General features: G+C 47.6%; 1 protein-coding gene across 1 annotated transcript in view; it reads left to right on the top strand.

Moving 5' to 3' along the window:
- Positions 1-25,013, top strand: part of LOC122378236 (microtubule-associated protein futsch-like) — a 54,482-nt gene that overhangs the window by 9,805 nt on the left and 19,664 nt on the right. The window contains exons 2-3 of the mRNA XM_043359067.1: positions 19,404-19,502; positions 24,651-24,823. Of these exons, the coding sequence (XP_043215002.1) occupies positions 19,404-19,502; positions 24,651-24,823 (272 nt within the window). The remainder of the gene's footprint in view (positions 1-19,403; positions 19,503-24,650; positions 24,824-25,013) is intronic.

Genomic DNA, 25,013 nt, shown 5'->3' with positions numbered 1-25,013 from the left:
CGGTCACTGAGATGTATCAAAAGTAGTCAATTACGGGGTAGAAGGGATGGGGCTACCCAACAAAAAAGACCGCAGGCCAATCGGTCCAGCGGTTGCTGAGATATAAGCCTCTCAAAAGCGTTACAGGCCGGGCCGGGCCGGGCCGGGCCGGGCCGCTCATACTGAGATTTTTCCGTTATATTGAAAAGACTCACTTCGCTCGCTGCGCTCGCTCGCTCGTAATGACAATATCAAATAAATACTTAAGTGACGTGAATTAATCAGATATAAAATCGGACAAGAGACAACGCAGGAAACAATAAGTAACAGAAGAGAAGCCGGTACGAAATTAAACGGCGCGAATAAATGGACCGACTACATATCCATACACAATACATCCACAGAACAATATTTACAACAAAGGAGTACCCACAGCACAGCATGAGACCATTGGCGGATTCAGAGGGCATTTGGGGCAGAGGTCCCTTCCATAACGTCCGAAATCGATTGAAGTTTGTCATTTTTTCTGAATGGAAAGAAATCTCAACAAATTTTATTAGAAAGTCTGCTGTAGACTGCACAGCAGTGACATAAGGAATCAAAATCCGGTAAGTTTTTGGAATATAGAGAAACTATTTGAGGGTATGCCCCCACAGCGTTCGAGAAAGAATTACTGGCTATGCTTGAGACAGCTTACCAAACCCAATTAACGTGAATGGTGTCAACTGAAATATAAGTTTGAGGTATGATGAGGAAGTTCTACTAAGCAATGCCAAGCTGAAGAAGTGCATTATTTGAAAAGCTCAGGTAACAACTTGTTGACAGGTTATATAACACTTGTATTCAAAGAGCCCGAAGTCGTTACGAATGTTTGACATTTATTATTTACAGCAGCTTTGAGCATCCTCATAAGTCATTGTAAAATGTGATTACATAAAAGCCAAAGCGATTTTAAATATAAATAGAATAAAATGGATCCATACTAAGCACACAATAAACAAAATACAGCATAAAGGGAATGTCACGGCTCTAGTGTCACCATGTTATACGCAAGTATACCAGCACCGTTTAAATACGATTACCGATTGCATAAAATAGCCTGTAAATGGCAACATGCCCGCAAAACCGGCGTTTGCAGCTTAAATAGTTGAACAGTGAGTGCGGACCACGACCATGAAAACAGCGTATCGTTACCATCTGCCAGACTCGTTTCTTCATCTTTTTCACCGCCTCCGACAAAACACTGCCAATTATTACGGAGCGAGCGAAGCGAGCGGAGTCTTACGTAGAATAACGGAAATTTCTGAGTATGAGCGGCCGGCCGGCCGGCCGGCCGGCCGTGGTCACGATTCTGCGACGCTTATATCTCAGCAACCACTTGACCGATTTACATGCGGTAATTTTTGTAGGGTAGCTTCATTCCTTCTACCAAGTATTGGACGATTCTCGATGCATGTGGGTGACCCCTTATGCACGTGCCACGTGCAAAACGAAGAGGTGTCACTTTTGTAATAGTTGCAATATCTCGGTAACTACTGGGCCGATTGCGCTGAAAGTTGGCATGTAAGTAGGCACCCACTAGGCAATGCATATCCATGTGCCAGAGTTGGGGTGCTGCTGCACGTGCGCACGTGCAGGGGTCGTTTCCAGATCTCGAGAACGGCTGGACCGATTGCGCTCAAATTTGGTGCACGGTTAGGGATCAGTTAGTAGGGTGCCGTGCACAAGTCAGTTGGGACCCATTTTGCACGTGCGCACGTGCAGGGTGCCGCTTCCAGATCTCGAGAACGGCTGGGCCGATTGTGCTCAAATTTGGCACATCGTTAGAGACCGGTTAGTAGGGTGCCGTGCAAAAGTCAGTTAGAGGTACCCCCTCGAAAGTTCGCACGTGTAAGGCCCACCCTCTCGCTCGCTCCGTTAGTCGCCCCAAAAGGCGTTATACTGGTTCAGCAATATTTCGTGTTAGGGTCAGACTTGATTTATTCCACGATATCAGATCCGACGCCCCAGTAACGTCATACAGTGGCGACAGCTGTTAGCGCGAAAGCGGTCTGCCAGAGATCAGCCAATAACGAAATTACGCCCAATGACGTCACAGGGTTGCCGCCGTGACCTCCGCACTGCTTGATAATGCTCTGGTTGTCCCCGGTGACCGTTATCTAGCAGGTGTGATGACTGTTGGCAACAGTGCGTTCCAATGACGTCCAATGACGTCATACATATGTATAACGTCATGTCATATGTCGATGCCGGTGCATGTGCTAGAAACTTCTCTAAATTTTAGCCGCGAGCATCGCGATGGCATTGCTTCAATTGCCACCTTCCGGGTAATGCGTAATATAAACTGAGGCTTTCAGTTAATTTTACTCAATATAAGCTTATTCAGCTTATTTGCATTAATAACACATGTTTGCCATCCCATTTAAAATGGTCTGACGCATTTATATGGTCCTGATTAGTAATGTCAATTACGGAAAATCGGAATACCGATACCAAACCAAATACCAACCAAAACCGTGGAGAAATACCGAAACCAAACCAACTTTGGAACATGACGAAAATACCAACTTTTTACCGATTTCTTAGCCTCTTAAAACATTAGCGAGGGCTCATGATACCAACAAAATACCAAACATATTAGGATTGAAATACCAAATACCGAGTTGGTATCGGTTTGGTATCGGTATACCAAAAAGTTGGTATCCGATTGACATATCTAGTCCTGATGTATGAAGTAAATTAATTTGCACAGTCAGCAATACCACCCACAAAAGTCCAGCTATAGTCAAGTTTCAGCAAAGGCTCCTGTCAGCATTATTCGGGTCTCCTGTGACGAGTCAGTAAAAGACCAGCGACAACCTAACGATGTCTCACTCGGTCTCCCTCCCTCCCTGCGCTCTGCGAGGCACATCTCCGCATCTGTCCGACGGCCTCTTTAGTCGTACTCACCGGGAGGGCGAAGCCATACCGCGGGTCCGGTCGCTCCGCAGAGTCACCGAAATTTGCCGCCGTCAGTTCGTTCCCCATTTGAGGTAGTGCTGACGGCGGCGTCAGCTGATGAGACGGTTAGCAGGACGGCCAACCCCGCTTCCTGCGGCGACAATCAGAAAGTCTTCACTGGGATGGGCCACAGGCGATGAAACGAGCCCACACACCGCGCAAAAGTCGAGCTAGTTGGCGTGGAATGTGGCTGATTCTATGTTGCTGATTCAACAACGGTGAATGCTTATGTGTGAAAAATAGAACCGATAAAACAGATGAGGATGTGATTTTACAGCAGTTCTAGTGAGTTCCAGAAAAGAGGCAGCTGATGCAAGGTGTAAAACGCACAACGGCCGTACGCATGATGGATTAGTGATAACGATGTAACTTTTGCAGTAGAATTAACAGCAAAATACCTCTGATAAATAAAAAGGTAGATATTTGCCTTACGCATAGTCGACATTCCAAATAAAAACAATTAACGTCCTATAAATGTTCACAGATACACACACAAAAAAAACATAAAGTTACACAAAGTTATAAGATAAAAACCAACCTTCACATTACTCTTCATAAACTTTCGTTCATGTCCTCTTTTTTTAAGTCGTCAATTTTGCCTCTTTTACCGTTCCAAAAGCTTTCGTTTCCATCGACCGATTCTATTTGAGCCAAGTACGTGCAGTAAAATAGACATTTGTAGAGGTTTTACTGCCAAACCAACAACCGGAACCGAATGTAAATAAGCAACGAAACGAATGGTGGAGGGCGGCACTGGTGAAAGAATAGCGAAACTGACATCAGATTGTAAGCGCGGGAAGAGGTTGCAAGACTATTAAAACAGGACTGACGATATGCATGACAAAAGACTACCTACTCGTCAACTATGTAGTGAAATATTACTTTATCACTATCCAAATAATGTTGTCCCTATTTCAATGGCATGCATCACTGCCCATATTTTCAGCAACAACAACCAAAAATCACCGAACGAAGCTAGATTGCAGCGATCTGTGCGCCCGGCTGATATTAGTTCGAGAAACTCCTCATAGATGGCAGCAGCACTAGCCGCCTGATAGCTAGGCTGGCCCGCCGAACGGTGCGGTACTGCGGGACAGCCTACCCTCGTAGTGTTCTGAAGCCAGGCGAAGCTGCGTTGGGCGCGGGCATTGAAAACAAACCAGTCCTACTCTACGTGACAAATGGCATTATCAATAGCGCAATCTGCTTCACACAACGAGAAAGTAGACAGGTTCTGATTCACCTGAAGACATTCACGATATAGCAATGGACCAAGCGGCTTGGAGCCATTGAATTCGTGGCTGTCATAACAAGGTCATTACTCACACAAACCGTTGCACTCTGGCTGATGCACAGACAACAAACAACCACAAGAACCCGTGCCTGGTGGTAGAGGCAAATACTTTGAAATTAATAAAAGGAGCCGCTATTAATTTGAAAGCTTCATAAAAAAGGGAAAAGATGCACAGGATGTGGTCGCCTCTAGCCTCTAAGTGAGACGGCATTTCTAGCTTTCTACGCGGCATATATTTGCATTTCATTGCCATCCTTTCATGATAAACGTTTAGAACTGTTAAGGGCGCGCGCGTCAATGTAAGCCCTGAAGTTTCACTTGAAATAATAAGATGCCATGGTATACAGCAGGCATGTAAAACGCATCGAAACAGCTCACTGAAACGAGAATGAGCTAACAGGCCTGATCTGACACACCATCAGAATACCGACTGTCCCTTTTTGCAACATAGCATGCATCAATGAATGCTCCAAGAAACAGACCTGACAAAACTTAACTGAATGTGGTGAATTTCTTAAAGAGGATAAGTTTTGTCTGGCTTTTGACAAGTAGGGAAACGTCTGTAGAAAATGAGAAAATAACGCATTAAATCACCTTGCCCGAGAACTGAAAGGCTAACAACGTCTCAGCACATCACACAAGTTGTTCAGGAATGCACCGGCTCGTTGTGCACATGAATATGCGCACAAACAAATATAGAATGTCAGATGTTAGAGGTGGCAGTATGGAGTTCTTTGATAAGCATGAGTTTTACACTCAGTGCATAGTGTTAACCTGATATTGCCTGCCAGCTCAGCCAAAACAAATAATAAAATACGCCCCCATATTGCATATTTATTTCCAGAAAGCTCAGTGAAACGATAAATGGCATCAATTTAAGCCGTATGTAAAAGCATGCATTTGAGCCAGCAAGATGAATATCATCCGTCCTTTGGCGCTGCGCTGGCGCCGAGCTTTACCGCAAGATCCCCCGACGACCATAGATTTCCCTATGCTTTCGTATATTTTCCACATTTATTTCCCGTAAATCCGCCAGAGGTTTTACGTCTGGCGACAGCCGCCGAGCGATCGTGCTATCTCCAGGCCGCCCCTTCCACACTTTCTGTGGCAATATGACTTGGCAAGATCGCCAATTTCGTATTCATGGCCAGAGCCGCTGGGAATTGAAGTGTTAGCGGCTCATGACCCCCTGAGAAACTTCTAGAACTCCACACTGGCACGTGGAAATCGTGGGTGACCATTCCGTAAGAAATGCGACGCCGGGCGACGGCGAACCCCGCTCACAGCTTTTCAAAGCTATAAATACCGCGCTGAAATTTTATTGGCACACGTTTCGGCACCAGCTCAAGGTGATGAGGTTTCCTAGAGAAGTGGAGACGCGTCAACGGTGAAAAACACCTCAGGCGCTGGACTGAAGGCAGTCGATTTCCGTCCCTGGTGGGTCACAAATCTCCTCAGACCGCGCCATCCGACACGTCCCCAGCCAGTGAAAACGTACCACAGCGTTGTTCAGCAGGCGGCGTATTAGATTGAACAGGAGCTATACAGTGTGCAGAGTTCTTTAAACTGTAAGATTCAATAAATTTCACTTGTAACACTCATGCTATTCAAAAATCAGTTATCTTTACGTACAGTATACCTAGACTTAACTTCGAAATGCACAGTTAAAGTGCTGATTCTCATTGCATAAGCACGGCAACAATTTACATATACTTGAAATGTGTGTTGTGATGCGTGGTCGGCATATACCAGTCCCATTGTGCCTTCATTCTATAACCGAAAAAGTAACTTTCACATCACGATATTCCGATATTCCATCATTTTGACCATGAGGGCGGACAGGGAGCTGCTGGCACGCGTCACATGGGGAGGATCTGGAAGCCAGACGGCCCTGCACTGCGTCAGTCCCTCCCCCTCCCCTTACCCGTCCCTCCCGGGGGAGGCAGGGGACCTCTCAGAGGTCGGCGCCGCCCGCTGGGGGCACATGTGACGCCAGAGTCGCCCTCATTGTCGCCGCCCAGCCGAATGGGGATGGATAAGTGGTGGAAGAAGGACCGTACAACGGATGTGTGGTAGATGGAATAATCAGAATCTGGATAGGACCGAAACTCTAGAGGAAAAAGATAAGTAAGAAAATGAGTAAAGTCTGTTTTTTAGAGAAAAATGCGGAAATATTTCACATAGGAGTAGGTCCGTTGAGAAAAGGCAATAAAGGAAAAAATCGCGGGAAACGGCATCAGCAATGAAAGAAGTGAGTTGGGAAGAAAGGTTAAAAAGCAAGAGAGACATTGATAAAGTGACTTTATGAAGAATTGAAAGTATGATTGATAAAAAGTTTTGTAGAGGATAAATGACATCAATAAAGGAGGGTGAGACGAATAACGCATCACTGTTGCGGAGTTATGAATATATTATGCTAAATCGGTCAGTAGATGACTAAATCGGAACTCAGATTACCCAGATGAATCAGACTTTGGTCCTGGGCAGCAGCCGGCGGACAAAATAGCCCAGAACCCGATCGTTTCCATTCAATATGAAGAAGAAACTGGTAGTCTCGGCGTCGAACAGACATTAACCTGACACTGATGACACCCGCCTGGCCAATCGTATGGAATTGAACGGCCGTTACAGTGGCTTGAACTCTGAATGATGATAAATGAATGGTGATCGAATCAGATTGAAGGTTTTTCTGGTAAGGAATGACGAAAACATGCCTCATTAACAAATCCTGGTCATGAAACATCTACAAACTAGGTGTTGTGTGTCTGTCCATGGCTCAGGAAATGTGTATTCAGTAAAAAAAGTTCGAATGTGGAAAAGCTCCCCAGTCCTAATGCTGGCCCTATCCTTATTGCTAGATTGATGTTCTCCTTTGTAACAACACCGACAAATTGTTGATAAGAAATTTACTTAGAAAATAATTGTCCGGATATTCAGCAAATATTAGCATAACTATGAGAAGGGTAAAATAATTGACGCAATGTGGAGTAACATGATGCTTCACTTCATTTAGATGATTGTTGAGAAACACAAGCTGGGCGATACCCTTTCAGATCCAGGACAACTGCTCTCCATCGTACGGGTGAAACATGCATCGACTCTATAATGAGCTCAGGTGAGGATAAAAGTACCAGAACGTCATACACACGCATCGCATTAGCACAAGAACATTACCTAATACATTTTTACTCGATCTCGTATATCTCGCATTGCTTAATGTTGCATTAATGGTATTTTGCACATATTGTGAAGCAAAATGATTAAATTTGGTAGAAATGGTACCTTTGAGATGTTGTGAAAATTCGGTAAATGCAATTACTTCAGCGTGACAAATTACGGCACAGCACTAACCTGAAAATTAAAATCAGCATAACCAGGCGCAGTCATTGCCTTCGCAAACCACGCACTCACGTGGTCTCATTTCCCACTCTCCGTTTTCCGTCAACCCAGTGTCGTCCTCCCCGCGAGCCAGAAATGGCTTCTGGCCAAGTAACCGGGCGTGACCAGCATTCAAACACCTCGCCTGACCGATCCCCCTGCCCGAGCGCTGACCCCCCTCCCCCTCCCCACCGCCTATCTTCCTGGATGCGTCGCGGAGCAGCCGGGGCGCATCAGGAGCTGTTTTTGTTCCGCCCGCACCGCCGGCAAATGACCCGGAACGACACCCCTGTGCGGCGTAAAGGCGATGCTGGCCCACGCTCATCTACACCGAGTGGTCCCCAAATTCAGAGGTCGCCGCTGTGCTGGGTCGGAGATTGTATTGAACGGAGCCTCTTTAACACAATAATAGCGCTGTCCTGACTGTAAATGTAGCGTTCACTGGCATTTGATAGACGCTACCGGTTGTTTTAAAAATAGCAGGTGAACTATCAGGGCTTCTCACGAGAAGTTTTATCGTTGTTATCCTATTCTGTCAGTCTGTTGATTCTTTGGAGTTCTTTTCAAGAGCGAACAGGAAATATTCGCGCCTAGGGATTTCGGACATAATATATTCATCATATGATAATTGCTACGGTGTGATGACGCAAGGGGAGAGAAGATCATGCTACACGCACTAATTACATAGATTATTTCCATTATTAGTTGAAAACGATCCACCCCGGGGTATGAGATACCAGCCATGAGAGAGTTATAAATACAACTTGATATGGAGAAAACCATTTCACCGGCCAAATATAATGTTATGATTCCGTTGCTTGGAATAGCTGGGTACAAAACCATTTCCTGCCAGACGATGCATTCCATGACAGGTGAAAAATGTTGATTGCTTCCAGCTCCAATCGGTGTGCAAGCTAGCGGTTCACTTTCCCTGCCACATTAGCCAAGCATACACCATAGTTCACATGCCTGAACGATTTGGAGCGAAAATGGGCGTACACCGTTACAAGCGCGAACAATCCATCACCGGAAGTGTGCCCACGACACGTCACAAAACGGCGCAATAACACCACCACTGATTGGTGACTTTCCGAATCAGAGCCGCAAACCAAGCGACCGATCTGTCCCGGGGGCTATGGGGAGGGGAGGGGATGCGGGGGAGGCGAGATAGGGCTGCGGGGAAGGTCACACGGCGAGACTTCACTCAGAAGCCTTCCAGCGTGACCTTTAGCGTCGTGTCGAGACTCGCGCTCCTCTGGAGAGAGCAGGTAGAGTGTGGGAGGAGGCGGGTAGAGTGCGGGAGCGGCTGGTGTTATCGATCCGCCACCGCCTGACAACATGGGTTGCGGCGCCGATCCCAGGAATGGCCTGTCTGAGCTGGGTGGAGAGAGCTCCGGTGCCGCCGCCCGCCGGGACCGCGGCACATCGAACTCACATGGACATACAGCTCAGGCCAACTCCTGATACATGAAACCCACAGCAAATTCTGGCACATGAAACTCACATCACCTCCTAGTCCTCGGCACATGAAGCTCACATCGACTCCTGGCACATGAAACTCACAGCAACTCCTGGCACTTGAGACTCGCATCAACTCCTGGCACATGGAGCTCGCATCGACTCCTGGCACAGAAACTCGTATCAACTCCTTACATATGAAATTGATATCAACTCCTGGCACATGAAACTCACATCAACTCCTCGCACATGACAATCGCATCACCTCCTCGGCACATGAAACTCACATCAACTTTTAGCACAGAAACTCACTTCAAATCATGGCACATGAAACTCACTCCAACTCCTGACACAGAAACTCGCACATCAACTCCTGACACAGAAACTCTCACATCAAAACGTGACACATGAAACTCACAACAACCCCTGACACATGAAACTCGCATCAACTCCTGGCACATGGAGCTCACTTCAACTCTTGGCCCGGGAAAGTGTCGGTAGCTTGAGGCATCCCGCTAGGAACCCAAGGATCCTGACCTCAGGACTCTTCTACTGCTTATGAAATATTGTTTCACAACGAAAGCAGCGTTCGGTAAGTCAGCATTAAAAACGAGTATGCAACATAAGTTTTATGTGAGATCATGCATGGTGGCATGAATCCCACAGGAAAAAATGATAACCACGACTGCATCCAACACAGTGAAGAGCCGGGCAGAGTTCATCAGAGTTCAAGTCCTATGTGGGGTCAAAAGTTAGATCATAGACTGCCATCCATCCTTGTGGTAGAGCTATTAGCCATATGGTCATAAGTCAACGCTGTCCAGGTTCACGTGCGGTCAACTATAGGGCAACATCACCGATAGAGTACAGATGGAACACAAATACTGACAGATAGAGCACCGCTGGAAACAAAACAAACAACCACAGCTGTCACGACCAGTCACGGCCAGCCCGTCACACTAGACACCAGGCTTTCAACACCGCCCACCAGTCTCGGTCCCCATCCGACCGATGGCCTTTCCAGAGCCACCGCCCGACGCCAGACACTTATTTTTGGAAGCACCGCCCACAGTCCGGCTGGATCGAGATAACTAAACTGGACAGCGCCCAGTCACCCGGGACTCTTCAGTGGAAACTGAGAAACTGAGAGAGGAAACCCACCGCCCACCACTCACTGCTCGTCTAGCTCACTCCACCCACCGCCCACCCCAGCTAGCTAGACTAGCCTCCACCGCTCAGATAGCTAAACTCCGCCCAACGCCTACCACCCCATCGCCCACCGCTCAGCTAGCTACACTCCGCCCACTGCCCAGCTAGTTTTCACCACCGCCCACCATAACACGCTAGTTTCACCCCACCCACCACTCACCGCCAATGATTTTAGCCTCGAATACCTAGTGGCTGGCCCTGAAAGCCATTTAAGTCAGCTTAACGGCCAGGCTTACCCAGAGGCCAGAGCCCTGATGATATAACTATAGGGCGCTCAATCTCAGCTCGCTTTTGATCCGAGCTCGGATTTGACTTCCGGTTCGGGTTGAAGCTCATTCAAGCTCGCATTTCGGTTAGGTTTTGGGTCAAAGCTTGAGTTAAGTTTGACCTGTCACAGTATGGTTGTGTCTGCGGCTGGTTTCTCGAAGTCCAACCCCACCGACTACCGAGAGGGTGATATTGACAAAAGGAAGACTGACGTTTGCTTTGACTGAGAGGGCAGCTGAACCCTGAAAACGAAATATAATCGTAGGTTGGAACTTGGGTTATTGCTCTACTCCGAATAGACGTCTGGACGAATTCTGAATACCTTTCAGACACCAGTGACCCGACAGTTCACTAGCGTGGTTATATACAGTGTCCAATTTTCGTCCAAATGGGATCTGTATGAAATACACTTCCCATGCAATGTCTACCTTGTCTGGTGCTGCTAGATTACGAGCACTTTCAGCTAGAATTAACGGATATGGCCTACAATGAGGGCTGACGCTGCCCGGCTGGTGAATATCAGACACCGAAGTAGCCTGCTAGAGAGCGTGTCAACTCTGCTATTTGGAGCCTTATCCAGGGGCCCGGATGAAAACTCGGTCAAAGTTCTGGTAGAATGTAGCTACAGTTTGGATAAAACAAACGCGGCCCCTCAGACATGTTGATGAAGGAGAGTGCCGTTATGATTATCGATGTTGGTGGTGATTTTGATGTAAGAGTTCAATGAATATTGAATGCACTTATAAGATGTAGTATCTATAGTCAATAAGTAGATACCACTTCTGAAGCTGAAAGGAAAGAAAAGAGCGAGAGAGAGAGAGAAAGCGAGAGAGAGAGAGAGAGAGAGAGAGAGAGAGAGAGAGAGAGAGAGAGAGAGAGAGAGAGAGAGAGAGAGTGAGAGCAAAAGAGAAAAGGAAAAGGGATTGTATATAGGACTCTGGAACGATCAACGTATTTTAGATTAATGTTCGAACTGCAACCCCACTCCAATGTCTGCCACCAATTTCAATATCAATTGAGCATTGAAACAATCACATTCCTCTCGTCGACTCTCCTAACTCTACCTTTTCCGGCGGCAGCGTTTTCGCGCCAAATGCCGGCGAGGTTTGGCGCCAGTGAGGCTGAACGGTCAGACCGCTGGCCGATATATAGTGGAGCACCGCAGCGGAGAGCCGCGGCGAGATCAAAAGGCCTCGGTTCCGGCGCGGCGGCACTTGAAAGGGCCGATAGCTCGCGGTCATCCATCAGCCTCAGAGCGGTCTGACCCAGAGCCGACGACTGACCGATAGGTCACCGCGGCGACCGTCAGGGTTACGAATTGTGACCGCTCTTGGAAGATTGTATTCCAGCGGCTACCACACGTGCGAATGGCGGTCGCGCTCGATGATTGAATTTTGGTTTTGAATGATCTTATCGCACACTGCGCAAATGATCGTCATGTATGGATGCCAATTGCAACCGAATTCGGTGACTGGGTAAAGCTATAATTACACCCATAGGAAATTAGGTACAGGTATAGTTACCTGGCTACTCGTACAAATAGTTACTGAGCAAGAGTAAGTCAGATCGACTGGCTATACGGTACCACTCATACGATTGGATCCAGAGGGTATTCATTTAAAAAAGTGTGCGAGCTACGAGCGGACGTCACTATCGCTTTATTGGGTTTGATTGTTATGACACGGGAAGTCGCCCTTACTAGCGACAAATGTTAGACAAAGCCCAACATTCCGTACCGTTACCTGGCCAGCAATAAACGGTCAACGGTGCAACGGTGGTGTTTCGGTACTGCATGCAACGTCTAAGGCTTACATCTGAAATGAGATCTAGCCGGAATAGTATAAACTACAAGCAGCATATAATTCCCTGCACTTTGATAGAAATACTGTCAAAGCATTGCTGAAGATTAAAACGGAACAGATCGGACAAGACTAGTAGTTGTTACATTGATCCGTTTCTTTCAGAAACTACCTAGTTGTCAAAACATTGCTTCAGATTCAAATGGAATACCTAGATCGGAAGAGACTGGTAGTTGTAACAACACTGATCCGTTTATTTTCAGAAACTAACCTTGGATAAACAGCGCAAATTTGTTCAGCTCGAAACAACTGATTTCTTTCTCAGACACCACCCAACAACCTTTCCTTCACGAACTCATCTCCGCCCAAATCGAAACCTTTCTCACCGGGTCAAGTTTCTACCGTTTTCCAATTTCATTTTCCGACGCAATATCGTCGTTCTGTCATGCTGCCGTTGCCGACAGCGGAGGTCACACGGTTCATCGGTCTGCAGGACGGCACCATGCCGATCTTCATTCCCTGGCAGTTGTGGAAAGTAATCGCTGCACGCTATTTCTCTCTGTCGCGAATCAGATGACTCGGATCGATGACAGAATCGTACTGGGTGTCGTCCGTTGTGTGTCATGTGTAAGCATGTGTTGGCGAGCGTTAGCTCTAGTGGAATGAAACGCGTTGGATTAGACTATCCTGAATTGGTTCTTCATAGCATGTTATCATACTTCATCTTATATTGCTAGCTTACCATATGAAAATGGCATCGACATGTGACATACTTACGGCTCTTCAACCTGTCATCATATGACAGGTTGAAGCATATGACATTTGATAAAATCCGTGGGCATTGTGTATCCATCGCTTACTCGATGTAATACAGGCGCCGTGTGATGTGATGTCAACCAGCGACTGTTACTGACCTACCAATCACAGCTCAGGCAGACGAAAATCCGGGGTCAACGACCCAACTCTCATCCTCTCTCCAGGCAGAGGGTGGGAACAGGCCGTCTGTGAGGTTAATGAGCCACACGCCCCGAGGGGATGTCTAGACCCCCTCCCTTCCTTTAGATGATCAGACATGAGAAAAAAAGGAGGATCGGATGAGCAGGTACTGGTAGCTGACCTAATCCTGACCTAATCCACCCTACCAGACAGATCGACTCGCCATCGATCACTGAAATTCCACCCGAGACGCCACGGGATAATATCAACCAGAAAGTCTTCAGGAAAGCAATCACAGACTTGATCACAAACACAGTTCCCTCGAACACGGAACATCCCCGTCCTCCCAATAGACTGGCCTCAATACACGTCGGCACCAGACTCGTCCAACGTGTGAGGAGAGCCACTCGTCTTCGCCCAGGGGTCAGGTCAAGGTCATCGGCCGGAAGTGGTGGTGTCTGGGAGCACTCCGACGGGTCGGGCCCGTCGGGAAAGTCAGCCGGCTCGGCCGTCCGGCAGGGTCGATAGAGCCAGGTCTAACGAGTAGCTCGACACCAAATGTCAGATGTGAGCCGCCCGCCCCGCGCAGCGGGCGCTATCGCCAGCGCCGCCGCCGCCCGCCACCGCCGCCCGCCCCACGGCCACCCTCCCGCCGCCCGCCTCGCCCGCCCCACGGCCACCCTCCCGCCGTCCGCCCGCCCGCCCATTGCAGGCTATCGCCATCGCCAGCTTTGCCCAAGCGGCGTTGGCCGTTGCTAGGGCGAAAATATGCCGCTCCCATAAACTGGCCATGGCGAGGAAGAAGCTTTAGTTAGATGGCAGATTTCCGCCGGAAACATAATTCATAAAGTGGCATATGGGTGGCTTGGCGCTAAAAAGGTCACCATTGGATAAGTTTGCTCGGGTTTTTATATCAAGGCTGCTGTCATTTCGTTGTTTCAAACTTTTTGTTTGCAAAATGTTCATCAACGAAGTCTCCGTGCAGTGTCAAATCACTGAAAAGCCAACTACGGCTGAATAAACTTAGTCAATTAGCCATTAAGTTGGAGCTTAAAAACCATTACAGAAAACCAACATAAATGAACTCAAGATCAAAGTGCTACACTAGCTTCAAACGCAACTGGGCAATTCCAAAATACATATTTTTATAGGAATTTTTATAGGTATTTCTATAGGAATTCAGCTTCGCACGCTAGCTCGCGTTTCTTCTAAAAACGTCTGTCAGATTGGGCAGATGTTGATCTTATTAGAATGGTTGATGTTGAGAAATTGGTCGTCAATCGTCAAATACTTCTCCGGTCACCTATTCCACCAAGCGAGGCTTCAATGCCATCCTTTCGGACAACGAGTGGCACAAGCCAACGACCAAAAACAGGCAATCACAATAGCGGAACAAGGATTCGGTAGTAAAAACTGAGGCCACTAGGTCCACCTCCGAGATTGTCTGCCGGAGCACAATTGCTTGGCCTGTCGGAAAGTCGATAAAATGCGATCAGGGATGCTTATTGCTTATATCTATGTTAGCATAAACCATCAGGGATTATTGTGGCAGGTGCAATACCACAAAAAACTTCGGAAAACTTTTCAGAAGGCGGCAACAGTCCATGGTTTCTCAAATTCAACAAATGTCATAGAACGTCCATCCCGTCCGAGCAAATCCAATAAACTGCTTTTCTTATCCACTGAACAAGCCTTCGGACTCCCTAAATCCATTTAGCGCCAGCCTTGGGTTTTCCTAGTTCCATCAAAGAAGGCGGGGATCCGCCAACTCATGTCCACGACGAGATTAGCTCGACAAATCTCCTTAATGACGATTCAACTCATAGCATCAACTCACAAGGTAGAGCTTATCCCTCCAAACTTGAGCATATCCAAATGCAGCGCTTGCTTCTTTTCTCTCCTAGATTCGAAACGGAGACAGACGCGCTGGTACACCAGGGTCCGTTTAGCGATATCAAAATTCTGTACCGTTCCGTGTCTGATGCCATAAGATGAAACTAGTCTAAACTGGCTTGGTCTGGATTCCATGGGACAGATAAGTCTGCCATGGTAAGATCATGATCGGTCATACCGGGGCTGGAAGCTGAGTGCGCTTTTGGTTTGGTCTAATTTGTTTGAGCTATTGGATGCAGTGACGAGTGTTATAGGTTTCCAAGCAGTCGGAGCATCAACATCAACTCAACCCATCATGGACACTGTGTTTCGGCTGTGTGGAATTTTTAGCTCAATATATGTTTCAACACCGACGGGCGTTTCCAGCAATGCCTGAAACAGAGGTGCATATAATTTGTGATAACCAAAGTCCTGACTGAAATAACGGCTCTGCGCCAGAAGACATATGTTTCAAGTTCGAACGGACTTATCCTTGATGACCATGCATATTGCATAATCCCTGCCGGGCATTTATTACAACCAAATCGTTCTCTGCATTATCCCAGCATTGTCCCAGTATTGAAACTCACATTCTTACTCGAGCTTCCTATCTTGTAGTTCATGTGCAACTTAAGTTTAGAAATAAACCGCTTACTCAATTACTTTTAACATGAAACAGTAATGACGTGCTTGGTTTACGAAATTTTGAGCTATTTCAACATATTTAGCTTCACGCTGTGAAGTGGGATGTTTCTGCATGCCTGCAAGTTTCAAAACAAGAACCCTAGAAAACAACTTCCCCACATCTAGGCACGCAGGCTCCAATCCTGCTCAGCCAAGACAGGAAAACACGACACCTTTCTGGCATTGGCTCGCCAATTAGAAGCCACCGCTCGCCGCCATTAATTAGCGCCACCACTGATGACGTCACTAATTACTGCCGATGAGAAATGGTGGCGGACAAACCGAGTATCGACCGACACGCAGCCGGACAGACGGCGAGCAGAGTGCTGTGGCGTGTAGGTATAGTCGACCGGCTGACTGCGAGGCAAAGTTTATCTCGATGAATAGCTGCCGCCAAAAGGAACAAAAGGTTTGGTTAGATGAAACCAGATGTTGAAATGAAATACAGAAATGGGACACAAATGGGAGGAAAAGAATGCCAAAGAAGATGTGGCACTACAAGCATGAAGTGCTTCCCCTGGAAAATGTTATGTCGTGACACTGAAAATGAGAAACGAGGAATGTGGTCGTCATAGCATTCAAACATGGCCACTTCTGAGGCGGCATACTCTGATTTATTGATCTTGCTATGCACACCAATCACGCAATCGCTCCAACATTTGTTTGTCGCTGGCAATACAGCAGCACCGTTGAGGAAATAGGATAAATACGTTCAAGAGTCAGATGTGAGAGCTACCTGAACGAACCACCTGAATGAATGAATAAATGAATGAAGGCTGGTCAAAGAAGTGTGAAGTTCTTTTGCCATGTAAACTACTCTGCTTCTACTCGTATTCATGTGCGAAAGCAAACACCAAACGCATTTCGGTCAATGTCTCTCCTTCAACACGAATTCTGTCAGTTTCGGTGCCAACTTTTCCTACGGTGCACTCGCTGAAAAGCATTTTCCATTCCAACATCCACCTCGCACGACCATGGTGCGCCGCTGTTCCTCCACGGGCAAACTTTTCCCGGCCGAGTGCGATCGAGAGGGAGGAAGCCTGTTGACCTTTGAGCTCGGTCTCTCCAAAAGCCATTATTTGACCACTCTCGCATCTGAGCCCAGTTCAGGGACAGGCGAGATCCGCAACAGCCGAAAAGTCCTCAATGAAAGTTTACGCTTCTAACATGGCGAGCTGAAGGTTTACGAGACGACAAAACGATCGTACCTAGCCCCCAAAAACAATGAAAAACGTTCTACTCCACCTGTACTAAAGTTTTAGTATGAGTGGAAAATATATTTGCGCTTCTAATTCCGGCTCCCGAAAAAGCGATAACATTGTAGACAAGCTTATGAGGAGCTAAACAAGCTACATCACGTTACTAAGTTTTAACGTAATTAAAAGATATCTCACAAACCAGTGTACCCGGGACAGTGATCCACGACTTGCTCATCATAAAGGCCTGGCTACACTATGCGTTTGCTGCGTGCGTTTTTGCAGGTTTGCGTGTTTTGCGTAATATCATTCTAGGAAAAAAGTTAAAAACAATATAATTTTTACTTTGGTTATATACAAAGGCTAATATAACTGTTATGTAACTAAAATTTAAGGTGAAAAACATCACAAAAACGTAATATCGTTCTTTTCTCTAGAACGATATCACGCAAAACACGCAAACACGCAAAAAAAACGCACGAAGAAAACGCATAGTGTAGCCAGGCCTTAACTCATACTAAACACTCGTCGTTCAGCATAAGGTTATAAGAACAAATTCAACCCTCAGACAAATGTAATGACGTGAGGAGGCTGCAAATTCTCGCTGCCTGGTTTTCCCTGTTGTGGGAACTTCTAAGATAGTTTAAGGTCCTTGGGATCAACTAGGCTCCTTGGGATCTTGCCCAGGGGGGCGACACGGCTATTCGCGCAATGTATTAATTTATGGGTCGCGCGGGGCCTCGCGATGACGCGGCTGGAGGCAACTGCTCAGCGCGCTAGGATACTTCTGGCGGGGCGGGGCGCTGAAGGATGTGCAATGAATGGGTTATGGTCGGGCCGACAGAGATGAGGTATTGAATTTGAATTGACATCAGCAATCGGGTGGGGAAGGAGAACGTTCCTAATCGAGCTTGGGTTGGGGAAAGCCGAAAATATCGCGATCGGCTCATAGCTCAGACAGGGCCGGGTGCCGTACCATGTGTTGTATACATATTTAGGCGGGCAGACAGAGATGAGTTATTGGATTTAAATTCACCTTACCATCGGTTTCTGGTGGGGTTTGAAAATGGTTTTAGTCAAGCTCGGAGTGGGGCAACCCACTGGCGGATCCAGGGGAAGGCATTTGGGGCAAATGTCTTCCCCCACATTGGCAGCGCCCGAAATCGCATTTCGAGAATCAAAGAAAACTTCACAACTTTTCTGAGGAAATGTTGGTTAATCACACTGCACAGCAGTGCGCAAGGAATCGAAATCAGAGTTTTTTTTTCAAATTAATTCCGAGAAACCTTTTTGGGGTAAGCCCCCGCAGTGTCCAAGACCGCTTCCTGGATCCGCCAGTTGTGAATAAGTCACGGTCGATACCGAGCTTCGGCGGGACCAGGCGCTGTATACGTTGTTCTTTCAATGAAGAGGTGGACAGACATCTAGCCCCACATCCTACTGCTATGCCCGTGCTTCTGTGGGTGAAGCACTAAAGCATCACGGAATCCCACAGGACCTGCGAGTCGACGAGGTGGGCCGCTTTGGCCACCGGGTACTGCAGCTCCCTGGAGTTGCCTGGGACCGATGGCAAAACAACAGCTCCGGCGGTGCCCCTATGGGCCGTAGTAATTAGCGAATTCCTGTAATGTAGAGATCATATCCTCAATAATCTCCATTACCATTTTATATTCCTAAACAGTATGACAGAACAATTATGCTTGCCTACGTTCAGGCATTACCTCTGATGGTCATACGTCCAGTACAACATGTGTTGTCTGTCAAACAACAATCGACGACGGGATCTCTTCTCATTATCTCTTAAGCCATCGGTTGTCAATTCACCCACCCCGTTTCCCTAAAAATAGACGGTCAGATTCGGCCTGGGTCCTTACGACTCCTCTAGATTCGCCAGAGACGGGATCGGATCGCCGTTATTGCACCCGTCTTAGTGTCTTTAATACTATGACAGCTTCGACCACGGACTTCGGACGGGGTGATCGTTCCACGAATGTACGAACCATCCAGGCCTAGAGTGCATCGAGGTTTAAAAGAATGCAGTCTGTAGATCAATAAACATAACAATGGTGGTATACAACCACATTAAAATATCTCCCCGGCTCCCGCAACGTTCCAACGCCCCTCCGTTATGCATTCGCCTTGTGTGTCCGCCGAGCCGGCTTGCCTCCAATGACGTCATCGGCCGGCCGGCGGCGTTCAAGGTCAAACGGCTGGTGTCCTTACCTGGAGTTCTATAGCCTTGATCTTGCCAAGGCCGATGGTCGATCTTGCTGTTGGCGTTCGGTGATTTCCAGTTTTCTTGCTGACCTGAACGTGCCATTTCTCCGGCAGGTCTCTCATCATGGGACCAGCGACAGTGCGGCGTCGATCTGGGCCAGGAGCTGCAAGCCCTCATCGATGCCAACCCGGAGGGAGAGCAGTTCAAATTCGGTAAGTCATGAATGCAGTATGTAGCTAGTACTATGCAGTATGCAGTAGCTGTATGCCAAGTCCGTAAACGGAAGAAAACACAGGCTATACGCGTGATTAATGGTCATGATCTTTGGGAAAAGCCATTAAACGTGTTTCCGGTCATCATTTATAGCACTTCGTCTAGCAAAACTCAGTTTTAGTTATTACTAATCTCATAAATACCGTACATAACCGTCTAATATGAGATCTGCATGTCCTGGAACCTTCTAATAGAATGAACTCAGATTTGCACTCGTTTGCACATCATTGCCAGCACGCGACTTTGTCGTTCTTGTAAGACATGTAACAAGACATATGATAAGTCAAGAAGCAAACATAGCAATGCATTTTTTGGCTGTCCAGTCTCAATTGCACATGCTTGGTTGTGCTCAGGGCTGCGGAGTCGGAGTCGGAGTCGGAGTCGGAGTCGATTTTAGAAACCCGAGCCGGAGTCGGAGTCGGAGTCACCGAAAATCTGTCGACTCCGCAGCCCTGCTAGGTCTGCGGAGTCGGAGTCGGGAGTTGGAGTCGGTCGGAGTCGGCAATTCTGCCCGGAGTCGGAGTCGGAGTCGGAACTGGTTTTTGAAAGCCGGAGTCGGAGTCGGAGTTGGAGTCGCCGAAAATCCATCGACTCCGCAGCCCTGGTTGTGCTCATTGTTTAGGCCTTATATTCCAAATGGTAATCGGTAAATAACGGATCAGCAGGTTGAACCAAACGACAAGCAAAATAGATCAACGGACCAGCAGAATGGGCCAACGGACCACTGTGCGGTTATATGGCTGTTTTGGTTGTCACTGCATTGCTTCTGGGTGATCCTATTTAGGCAGTTACCTAGCCCGTATGAACGCTGTAACTTTTTTAATAGTATGTCAACATAATGGATCAAGAGGATTGAGGAACCAAATGTCTAATCCATATTGTTTTGCTGATGAGCTTCTGCTTACCTCACCAACTCAAACGCTATAAGAAAACACATTTTTTACCAGAGCCTGTAAAAGGTTCCACATGTTTTACCACAGAAAAGTAATTTTAAAAGTGTGCCTCGGTTGGACACACATGTAATGCAAAGCCATCCTTTCTGATATTACTGAATGAAGTTCAAGGAAGACTTTTTGTGTGGCGTTAAAAGCCTTGGACTTCCGTGCCGCCTAAAACATATTTTACACCATGTCTACACCAGTGTCATTATAGGATCATAAGCGCTGTCATGGACCTTCCCCTTTACTTGCATTCCTCTCCAAATAGCGGCCCGTTACGTAAATAAGGTCAGTGAAGTCAGAGCTGCAAGTTTTGCCAACGACCAGTGTTCAGGCCCATTTTAGGCTAAAACCGCCAGCGAGCAGTCTGGCAGTCGGCTGCGGATGGGCAGACATCACGGAACCACGGCCGTCGGCCACGTTTCATTTCGTGGCCAGTGTCGTGATTTGACAAATGGACACGGGTTGTTGACACGACATGACACACCCAAAACGGCCCTAAGGAGGGAGGCATGGAACCACCCCGCCCCGCACGGTAGCGCTGCTGAAGCGCTTAGCACGGCACATGTGTCAGCTAAAAGTGCAGTGTAGCGATGGGCAGCATAAAAGAGAAAAAAGAACAGAGATGCAGAGACCCGAATCGTGCGATGGGCGATGGGACGGCAGGTAGGACGGCTGTGGCCACAGAGATGACAGGTTTCGTGCCTAGGCCTGAACGGTCACACTTTCGATCACTTCTCTTCTCTTCTCTTCTCTTCTCATCTCTCCTCTTCTCTTCTCATCCGACCTCTTCTCTTCTCTATCCTCAAATTTCGTTGCAACTTCCTCCCTCTTCGCTGTCTTCCTCCCACATCCTCTCAAGCTGACCGATTGGTGTCGAACCCCTGTCACTTACCATTGTGAGTTGGCCACCGCTAGAGGGGAGAATTCCTCACCGAAAATGAGCAGCGGCAGCCGCCATCTGGTCGACGCGACAAAAACTAGCGACCTTGTTGATGACCCCGAATGGGGGCACGGCTCATTTCCGGGGCTTTTCCGGCTTCCCTCTGCCGTTTCCCGCGTGTCTGGGTGTCTCTCCGGTGGCTGCCATCAGCCATTCAGGGGAAAGAGGGAGGGGAAGAGAGAGAGACCCGGATGTCGGCCACCAAGGCAGACTGAAGCAGGGATCGCAGGCGCGACAGTCCTGACTGATTGGCTGATTTGCTGCACCAGACAGACGAGTGACGCTAAGTGAGGACCATCGAGCGACCAGACGGAATCGTGCGTTTTGCTGGTCGCGCCACACGACTCGAGAAGGAGCAAGAAAACTCAGACGGAGACGAAATGGCAGAAGCAGTGAAAAGATAAACGAGAGGCTCAGGATGAGCGCAGATTGCCAACTTTTTTGCTCACCAGTGACCCTGAAATGAAGAGTGAAAGGATTTCTGTTCTCCATAAATATCATATATTTCAATCAATATGCAGATAAACCTGGCAACCAACTGCTACTGCAGAACACTACCTAGGTACGCCAGGACGATTCACATTTCTGCTGTTCAATTCGCCCCATCCGCAATAAAAGCATTTCATCTCTCAGCTAACGCAAATACATTCATCTGCGTTCCTGACAAGCCTCTGGCATCGATTTGGCCACGTGCCAACAGGGCAGGGGCGCCTCCAGCATGCGATTATCGGGTCGTTGAGCGGGCCATCAATGCCGCGACCTAGCCAGTGTCGCCGGAGGCAGGCCGCAGGCGCGTAGACAAATTACTGACGCCACTGGCGCAATAACGACCTCGTCAGCGGCGATGTAAAGAGCCGCTTAGTATTCATGACGCCCAGGCATGCTGGCACTTAGCAACGACATATGTGGGACGTAAAATTGGAACACGGTTGGTTGACGGCTGAATTCTTTTAACGATGGAAATTTAACGTTGGAATTAGGGAGATGGGTATTTTGTCCCTCGAGTGACGCAGACGATTCATTCATCTTGTTTTAATTTCATTGCAACGGTAGACATGGTGAAAATTGCTACACGGGATAAGGAAAGCATTCGTTAAAAATGCTTATAAAATAAAATTGCAGCTATGAAATTAATTTTGGAAGCTTGTAGGCATAACCTATATTTTTTGGCTTCAGGCTGGTAAAAGATTAGTCATATTAAAATGATTGTTCACTTACGTGTACGCCAGTCAGTCAAATCACCTGGACATTGGCGGATCCAGAGAGGCCGTCTCGGAAGCTGGGGGCATATCCCCCAAAAATATTTCATTATTCCAAAAACTCTCCGGATTTCCATTCTACATTAATTGCTGAACGTTTTTCAGCAAACTTTTCCACATAGAAAGGGTTAAATTTTCTTTCCATTCTACAAAAATAGCAAAGTTTCATTGATATCGGGCCTTTACCTGAAATGCACCCTCGCCCTTGGATTTGCCAGTGCACCTAAATACCTTATCGCTTTCATTCCAATCTCGTCCGTTCTAAACACTCATCTAGTCGCTCCGGCCTATTCGGCACAGTCTCCATCTCATACACACCACAGCTACAGCAAAACCATCTGAAGCGTTCACCAATACCCACCAATCACCATCGCTGCTGAAGAGGTGCTTCGGCGGTCAATCTAACCCAACCGAGCCCCGGGAGGACCACCGAACGACAAGCGCCATCACCGCTCCGCTCTGCGACTTTATGGGAACGGTGTGAAATTTGCCATCGCTGACACCGGTCGCTTACGAGCGCCGCCAAGCGTAGTGGTTTAGGGTCGCCCGCGGGCGGTTCAGGCTCGCGGCACATGGAGATATGGGCTGGGATCGAGCGCAGCGTTCAGCTGGAAAAGCGAGAAACTTGCGGACGAGCTAATGGTACTCGTGTCGTGTCTTTGAATGCATACACTCGTCGGCGCTTAACATTATGAAAAAACGGTTACAAAATTCTATGGGATAGACCTGATAATCATAAAGAGACAATTAATAATTGACATCATCTTTAACCCGCGCACCGACGGGGGGGGCGGATATCCGCCCCCCCCCCCCTGAGGTTTTTCGCGAATAGCGGGAAAACCGCGGCGCGTAGCGCCGCGAAATTTGGTATGACTATTCCCTCATCAATTTTACACATGGTGTGCAAGTTTGAACCTCCTACCTTTCAAGGTCAGGTCACCAGGTCACTTTGAATGACCCAACCTCAAGTCACTTTTTTGCAACTTTGTCACCGTGCCAGAGCTACAGTAGATGTCGGAGGCCTTTGAAAGTCGCAGGATGTTATTAGGTCATTAGTAGCTACAATTTGCATATCTCGGAATTTTGATATCGGTGACCTAAGGTCAGGTTAATTTCGCGACCTCCCCATTATAAGTCAATGGGGGAAAAATCAACTCCCTGTTTTTACCACTAAAACGGGTCGGAATGGCCCCATATACCATACATGACTTCATATACGATCAACCTTCACTACCTTGAGGTCTGTTTTGCTGTTGGGCAGCTGTGAGGTCATGTGACGTCATCAAAGGTCACCAAAGGTTTTTGGCCAATAACTCCGTACAGGAACAAGATACAGACGCGTGGATGGTCTCATTGTGTTCAGCTCGTCAAGACGCATCGAATGATATATATGATGACCTCGAGGTCACGTGACCTGAGGTCAACCTTTGACCTTGACCTTTTGAGGTCAATATATATATTATTCGATGCGGATTGACGAGAGGATCACGATGCTGCCCTTAGTTTGTTCCTATCTTGACTAATTCGAAAGTTATTCGAGAAAAACTCTCTCCATATCCAGCGCCGCCATTTTGACTTTTTCGACCCCTGTGACGTCATCTTTGACCTGACCTGAAAATGACCTTAGTAAAAATTGTAGATCTTGACCGTGCGTATCCGATGCCGTTTACCGCTTGTCGCTATCTTGCTTCGTTCTCGAGATCTCAGGGGGGGCGGTCATCCGCCCCCCCCCCCGTCGGTACGAAGTTGGCGCAGACCCCCGTCGGTGCGCGGGTTAAACTACCATCTATTATCAAAGGATCCGTTAACATTACTTTTCTTCTGTAGACCAAAACAAGCCACAGACAACCAACCGAAACCACAGCACCCTTCCCTTTCACATAGGTACCCCAAAATACATTACATGATTACACCGTCCACCTGACGCCTTCTCTCCCATCCCCTCAGGAGAACGACTAATCCAGTTCGCCAGCGAGAACATCGTGGCGGAGATCCTGGTCAACCCGCAGGTGTACACCTTCCAGCAGTGTCTGAAGAACATGCTGGCCAGCTTCACGCGACACCGGCACCTCATCCATGCCGGCTACGTCTTCAGCGGAAACGGCTCCTGGATACTGCAGGTGGGGTGACGACGTCGGGTAGTAGCAGTCCAGACACAAGGTGACACGAATAAAACGTAAAAGTACTGCATGCAAAAGGCTAATTGCAGCAGTCGTGGAAGGAAAAACGTGGAAGCTAGGTGTAATTGCGGCGTTTCGGTTGTTTGTCATTCGTTTTGCTAACCAATATTTGCAAAACAAAACTTTGCAT

The sequence above is a fragment of the Amphibalanus amphitrite genome, unplaced genomic scaffold (genome assembly GCF_019059575.1).
Source record: "Amphibalanus amphitrite isolate SeventyFive unplaced genomic scaffold, NRLGWU_Aamphi_draft 000007F_arrow, whole genome shotgun sequence".
In the NCBI taxonomy this organism is placed as follows: Eukaryota; Metazoa; Arthropoda; class Thecostraca; order Balanomorpha; family Balanidae; genus Amphibalanus; species Amphibalanus amphitrite.
Note: the sequence above shows the minus strand (reverse complement) of the source record. Positions and strands in the feature narration are given on the sequence as shown.